Here is a 6,990-nt window from a genome sequence, read left to right as displayed (position 1 = left end):
TCCTCCGGGGCCTCGGGAGGGAGAGGAGGGCACTGGAGCACCTTCTCAGCAGGGCAAACCCATCGGCTTCGGAACGCGGGTGTGCCGGGGGAGTCCTGACCGTCTGCCAGCAGGCAGGACTGGGCACTTGGGCTCAGGGCTGCGTGCAGGACAGACCCGCTGGTGCAGGGGGGATGGAACCGGAGCAGAGAGCTTCATGCTGCCCTGAACTTCTTCCCCCTGTGCATTTCAGGCCACGCCAAAGAGGCTCTCAGCCTCGCCCAGATGCAGGAGCAGACCCTGCAGCTGGAACAGCAAGCAAAGCTTAAGGTATGTCGGGAGTCATCATTTGGGATTTGACCAGCTGCCCATGGGCAGCAGCCAGGTTTGGGTGGGCGTGAGCTGAAGTCCCAATTTCTAGCAATCTGCAGAGGGTGCTCGGGTTTTCTTGTTGCTGTTCAGCTTCAGCAAGTACTGTTGGGTTCTTTTTCTAAGCAGTAATTCTGGCCGGTGACGTGCGAGCTGATTTGGCCTGTTCTTGAACATATTTTACGTTTTTGTTTACAGCTGGCATATCCTGAGTGGTTTTGTAACTCCGAGAGTATCGCCACCGTTCTCAGGGAATGACAAGGGCTTTTCTGCACAGAGCTGTAAAGTAGCTGGGTGGAGGAAGGACTTCTAGTTCTCTTATAAAGGAATTTGGGGATTGTTTCATTGTTGGTTGCTTTGTGGGGTTTTTTTAACAAACTCTTCTTAATCTTGAAATGGCTAATTAGGAGGTTTCCTACAGTCCTACTCGATGATCATGTTTTAGCTTTCTTGTGTCCTGGGTCAGCTCTGCAGGGCACCACTGATTACAGGGGGGGTTATTGGAATATAAGGGTCACTAGCTTTTTTTCTGTCAGGTGACGTAGGGAGCTCACTTGTGATGATTTTGTCTCTGTAGGAATATGAAGCTGCCATAGAGCAACTGAAGAATGACCAGATACGGGTACAAGCAGAAGAGAGACGAAAAACACTCAGCGAAGAAACAAAGCAGCATCAAGCTGTAAGGGGATGAGGGGGAAGCCAAGTGATGTGAGACCTTGTTTGTGTCCTCCGTCACCCAAACAGGCAACAATCATTAATTACCCCTTTCGGGGGCGGGGGAAAGGGGATCGCGGGCAGCTGTAGGTGTGAGGCAGTTTGGGAGCTGAGCCCATCTTCTACCCTGGCTTTGTTGAGCTTGGTTTGTAGTTAGGAGCAGCTTTGTTGTCTTGAAGTTTTGTTACTAAACTCGTGAACGTCCAGAGGAGCTGGTAGCAGCAGTTACTCTCAGTGTGTGCTCTTTGCAATTCTCCTGAAGGGACTTTCAGGGAAATGCTGGAGAACACACTGAGATACACTGCTCTATCTAGCAGCCAATGGCATTAAGAGGTTGAAGACTGCCAGCTTCTCAAGCGGATGTGCTGGCCTGGACAGTGGCCTAGCTCTGAAGTTATTTGGATTTCAGTCTCGAGCAGCCTGCAACCCTCTTTCTTCCAACTTTGACCTTTAGACAGGAAAAAATACCTCAAGAGAAGTGATGCTGATCTGAGAGTGCCCAGGGGTTGTGTTGGGAGCCGTGGTGGTGCTTCCTGGTGCGTTTCAGCGGGAGTTACTGGAACCAGTAAACACAAGCTTTTATGCTCATAGCTCACTAACGGTGACTTTTTGCTTTGCAAGCGCAGGAAATGAGGCCATTGGTTCATTCTGCGTGATTGTCTAGCTGAGGAGGGCAGCTAACTCCTCTTATGTGGCACGTGCTGCTTTGTATCCGTCAGAGCCCGGACTTCGGGCGGGGCTGGCTCGGGAAGCAGGCTCTGCTCACGAGTTAGCTCCTGAACTCCAGCAGCTCTCAGGGCACTCTTTGAAGTCAAAGCAAACTTGATCGTGGCTCACTGCTGGAGCACTGTCCTTTGCCTTCTGGATAACTTGCAACCTGTTCTGCTGTCGGTGTGTTGGGGTTGGAGAATAGTATCATCCCTCGTACAGAGTCCGCCTTGCTGGTGGGCTTGGGCCCTCAGACCGCTGCCATTGAGTGTAGGTGACGTGGGTTTATGTGCCAGTTACAACAGAAAATCGGTGAGAGAAATTAATGGGGAACAAGACAATCGGACAGAGAGCTCATGTGACAGGCAGTGTGTCGTGACAGTTCTGCTGCTTGCAATCACCAGTCCGGGTAACGTGGTTTAGAACATGAAAAACATGAATTCCCAGTAAAGTGAGGCTCCTTTTCTGGGCCAAGGAACACTTGTTCTTTGTCTTTATGTCTGTGATACCTCAAAATGAAGTCAGCCTACATCGATTTCTCAGCGTAGAGGAGTTTTCGGTGCTGGCCGAGGCTGCTTTGCCCCAAACGTCACCCCTCGTTGCCCTGGTGACAATGGCTAATTGTACATTCTGAACGCCTAATTTGAATTCTGAATACTCTTTTTTTTTTTTTTTTTTTTTTAAAGCGACCCCAATACCAGGACAAATTGGCGAGGCAGCGCTATGACGAGCAGATGCGGCAGCAGGTATGACCGCGTCCTTCTGTAACCCAGCTGGGAGCTGTACGGCAGCTTTCTGGAGTCCACGACGTGATCTTGAGCTGTGTAAATCAAAGGTCGGGAATTCAGACAAAGCAGCTGAGAGCGTGGGCTTGAGAGTAGGAGTTGGGGAGGTGGGAGAGGAAGAATGCGTTTCAACCTGAGCACTAGCTCCTTGAGAATGTTTGTCATACGTAAACTTGCACAAATACCTCCTTGCCTGAGTTCTTACTGCTTTAACACACCTTCTGCTGTCGTCTCTGCCTGCAGCAACTTGCTAACGAAGAGAACCTGAGGAAGCAGGAGGAGTCTGTGCAGAAGCAGGAGGCCATGAGGCGTGGTGAGCCAGCAGTTGTGGTGACAGAGTGGGTGGACTTGAGTTCTCTGTACTGGTCTTTGACTCCTTGTCCGTACTGGCTGATGCTTTGTTAGGGTCATATTGGCAAGTGACGGGTAAACCCCAGCAGTACTAGAACTACCAGTTGCTTCCAAGAGTAGTTTTCAAAGCAGCCACGCTCCTAAACATCTGCCCTGTGGTACTCGGATTTCCCAAGGAACTTTCAGCACCTCCTGATGGAGCAACTGAAGTGCTGATTTTATGCTGGGACAATCTAAAGCAGAACCAGCTCTCAGCAGAGGAGAGACAAAATCGTGGCTGGGCGGATGGTTGTATCCGTGTCACCTGGTCTCCATTCACTGTTTCCTGTAGAAAATAAAAGCTGAGTAATGAAGTTTTAGTCTGAAACTTGCTTTGTTTCTTTGTGGTGTTGTGGCGTTGTTAGAGTTGCTGGGTTTACAGAGCGCCAGTGGGACTCCACCGGGGCACAGGCCTTAGGAACGTAAGGCGATACTGTGACCAGAGGGGCTCAGAGGGCTGCACTGCTCCAGATACTGCCGTGTTGTCGCTCCTGGTGCCATCTCATGTACTCAGTGTCTTTGAGGGAAGGACTGGAGCAACCATATGACAAAGTTCAGTGCTGAAAACCTGTAGAAGAGGGTGACTTTACTCTTGTAGTATCCACCTCCTCCTAGGCACCACGAAAGGAATGTCCAGGTAGCCTGTCCCGTGTTCAGGTGTCATGATGGGTGTCAGATATGAAGTAGCTGGGTGGCCCAGTCAGGATTTCTTGCGGTGGTGCTGGAGACAGAGAGTGCTGGCTGTGACATCGTCATCTCCTCGGTTGTTCTTAGGTTTCTCATGCCTCCTCTATTCACATCAATCTGAATGTGTCTGTCAGGATTTTGTGGCTGGAGCAGTAGAGCTCCCAAAGTCCTGTTGGGGACAGTGTTTTACAGGCACCCTGTTTTGCTTCTCTTCCTTACAAGCAGCATGTGTTACGCAGGGTGTAGTTACTTGCCCAGGGTTGCCCTTCATTGGCTGTAGCATGTCACCCTTCCTCTCTGAAATGATGTTGATGAGCAGCAGCAGTGCCTAGCACTGTGATTGTCCCTCTCTGTTGATTTATCCCTTATTGTCAAGGTTGTCTCTACAGTTTGTCCTCTTTCCTTTTTGTTTTTAAAGCTACTGTAGAGCGAGAGATGGAGCTGCGGCACAAGAACGAAATGCTGCGTGTTGAAGCAGAGGCAAGAGCCCGTGCCAAGGCCGAGCGGGAGAACGCAGACATCATTCGGGAGCAGATCCGCCTAAAAGCTGCTGAGCATCGCCAGACGGTGTTAGAGTCCCTCAAGTACGTGCAGGCCAGGAGAGGGGCGCGGGTTGCCTTCCTGCTTGTGCAAATATCTCCCATTACGTAGGAAAAATTGCTGTTTGTTCCTCTAAGCTCTGAGGAACATGAAAAATTGGTTTGTACACTCTGGTACCCTGAACAATAGGAATTATCTTAGAGATCCCTCTCTCTCTTGTCTTGCTGCATTGTCCTCTGGATGTGAACTAGAGAGGCTATTTGTTGTAGATATTGTTGTAGTTTTTCTAACAGGTTATTTCAAGTCTTATTTGCTAAGACTGAGACTCAGTTACTCTGAAGGCTCTCAGAGTTCTTTCAGGTTCTGAATACAGGCCATAAAGGTATAAAGCATCTGTCTCCCCAGGGGTGGGCATTTAGATTTGTAGTTTGTTAATTTTAGCTCCTTTGCCCATTTCGAGTACAAAGCTTTAGAATAAATACCTTTGATTACAGTTCAGCACCAGTTAAAGAAATTGATATCTTAATGCCAGATGCTTTTCTGGATTTAATCCCAGATCAGGTGTAGACCTCAGGTGATTATAAATTATTTGCCACGCTTGTTCATGTCTCAGCTTTGACTGGTTCTGAGGAAGATCGTTATAAAATTGTCTTGTAAATTGGTTCAGCTCAGTCTTTGACATCCCTTTCTCCTCTGCTTGCCTTGCTGTTTGCTCACCACAGGACAGCTGGGATGCTCTTTGGGGAAGGATTCCGGGCTTTCGTAACAGACTGGGATAAAGTTACAGCCACGGTAAGATTGTGACTTGTACCAATAACTCCCAGAACGGTCGGTCTGTGAGTGTGTGTTAAACCAGCTCCCCGCTCTGATGCGTTTATAAACTGTCCGCTGTGGAGGGGGTTTGCTGCTCACTGAGTGCTCTCCGCAGTCCTCCTTTGAGGAGATGCTCTGCTTCAGAGTTTTATTCAAATCAATTCTTCTCTTCTCTGTATAGATAATTCATTTCTCGTTGGTCACAGAAGTTCTGGCTTTGGTTGATCAACAGCTGTAATTGTCTTGGCTTTGGAGGCACCATCGCCTTTGCCAACAGGTTTCGTGAAAGTTTCCCAGCTGTTACAAGCGACAGATGCGGGCTGTATGAAAAGAGAGGAGAATCTTTTTCACAGACTGGTTCTTTTCACCGATTATTCTAGAATTTGCCATCCCTTAGGGATGTAGGGGAGCGGGGTGCTTATCTAACAGCCAATTAGAGATAACGGCAGATTTTTTCTTGGAGATCTTGAAGGCAATTTTTGTTCAACCAGGCTCTGAGCTTTCATTTGGCTTTTTAATGACTGATGTTCATTGTACCTTGATGCATGAACATCTGTAGATATGTATAGCTGAACAGAGCATCATGAAACGTCCAGAAGGTAGTAAAAGATGCATCACGAACCTTTGTTTTATTTTTAACTTGTGATATTAAGGTACGTGATTTTAAGGCCACAGAGGAGTTCCTCAGCATTCCCCTTTTGCGTGTATTCTGTCTCTGAGCTGCATTTTCTCCCCACCAAGACAGCTGCCAAGCGCTGCCTGCTGCTCCCACCCCAGGCGGGCTGTCAGCTCAGTGGGGTCAGGGAGTCTGACGGTACCATTTTCATCTCTAAAGGAGCGCTCCTGGCCTCTGGAGCTTCAAAGCCTTGCAGTCCTAAAACTCTTTGCTGCTTATCCCACACCTTTATATCTAATTCCGATGTAGCCTAGAGAGCTTTTGGAGAGCTGTTGTGTGCTGAATTAATCGATTAAAAGCTGGACCAACATCCTTTCACAGGACAGAAGAGCGTAGCAGTGGCTTCTTAGGGACACAAAGTTCTTTTTCGCTGTGCTACTTACAACAAAACTTGACAGTCAATACATATTTTTAGTAGCGTGGCTTGTTAAAATGGACATTCTGCTTTCAGTCAGTCACCATCTGCTCCACCCTCCGGTTTTATACACACAGGCTGATACAAAAGACTTTCCCTGGGTGCTCTGGGGAGAACAAGACATTATTTTAGAGGATCCTTTTGTCCTCTGTAGGCTGTACCTGGAATGCCTGCAGCACTCGGAGCCTTTTGCAGATTAGTGCTTGGTGATTTTAGCTGTATATTCTCTTGACCCACATACCAGTTTCCTGTGTTATGGTCACTTTTGCTTCTGACAAGCCTTGTTTTGTGAATTTGGGACATTTAGCTTAAAAGAAAAAAGTGTATTTTTGGAAAGGAGATAATACAGCTGGAACTTCTATTTTTCTGTTGCTTTGAAAAAATGATGGTAGGGTAAGAATTAGCCAGTTATTTTAGGATTCCTCTAAATTAGCCCTGGATTTCCAGCTCTTTCTGCCTCCTGTAAGGGCTGCTTTTTTCCTACCTCTGACCATCCAAGCAGAACCCTAAAGGTTCTGCTCAAAGTTTTTTGGGTTTGTTGGATATTTTGCTTTTTAGTGGAATTCACTTTGCTTCTCAGTCAGGGGTTCACTCCTGATGAGCAGATAGGCACTGTAATCAGACTGATTTGTGGACTTGGCACAGTAACTGGCTTCTTCTGAGAACGTGCGAGTCGAGTGATTTTCCTGTTTTGATACAGAGCTGTCAGTCATAAAGCTGTAACTCTCTGTGTCTTGTGGCATGAACGTTAGTGGAGTCCGGAATTCTGAAGCATTTACCTCTGCCTGGATGGATCTGATGTGTCAACCTGTAACTTTGCTTAGTCCTGGCTGTTGCCAAAGCATCTTATTCTTTGCATCTTGGATCTCACAGTTCTGGACCGCTCTTTCCACCCAAAGCGAAGATGACTGCAA

General features: G+C 47.7%; 1 protein-coding gene across 1 annotated transcript in view; it reads left to right on the top strand.

The window, feature by feature from the left end:
- The first annotated feature begins 264 nt into the window (after positions 1–264).
- Positions 265–6,990, top strand: part of LOC104492942 (ATPase family AAA domain-containing protein 3-like) — a 21,008-nt gene continuing 14,282 nt past the window's right edge. The window contains exons 1-4 of the mRNA XM_010135552.1: positions 265–309; positions 2,799–2,855; positions 4,188–4,216; positions 4,895–4,964. Of these exons, the coding sequence (XP_010133854.1) occupies positions 265–309; positions 2,799–2,855; positions 4,188–4,216; positions 4,895–4,964 (201 nt within the window). The remainder of the gene's footprint in view (positions 310–2,798; positions 2,856–4,187; positions 4,217–4,894; positions 4,965–6,990) is intronic.

The sequence above is a fragment of the Buceros rhinoceros genome, unplaced genomic scaffold, assembly GCF_000710305.1.
Source record: "Buceros rhinoceros silvestris isolate BGI_N320 unplaced genomic scaffold, ASM71030v1 scaffold440, whole genome shotgun sequence".
NCBI classification, from domain to species: Eukaryota; Metazoa; Chordata; class Aves; order Bucerotiformes; family Bucerotidae; genus Buceros; species Buceros rhinoceros.
This window is presented reverse-complemented; position numbering and strand designations above follow the sequence as displayed.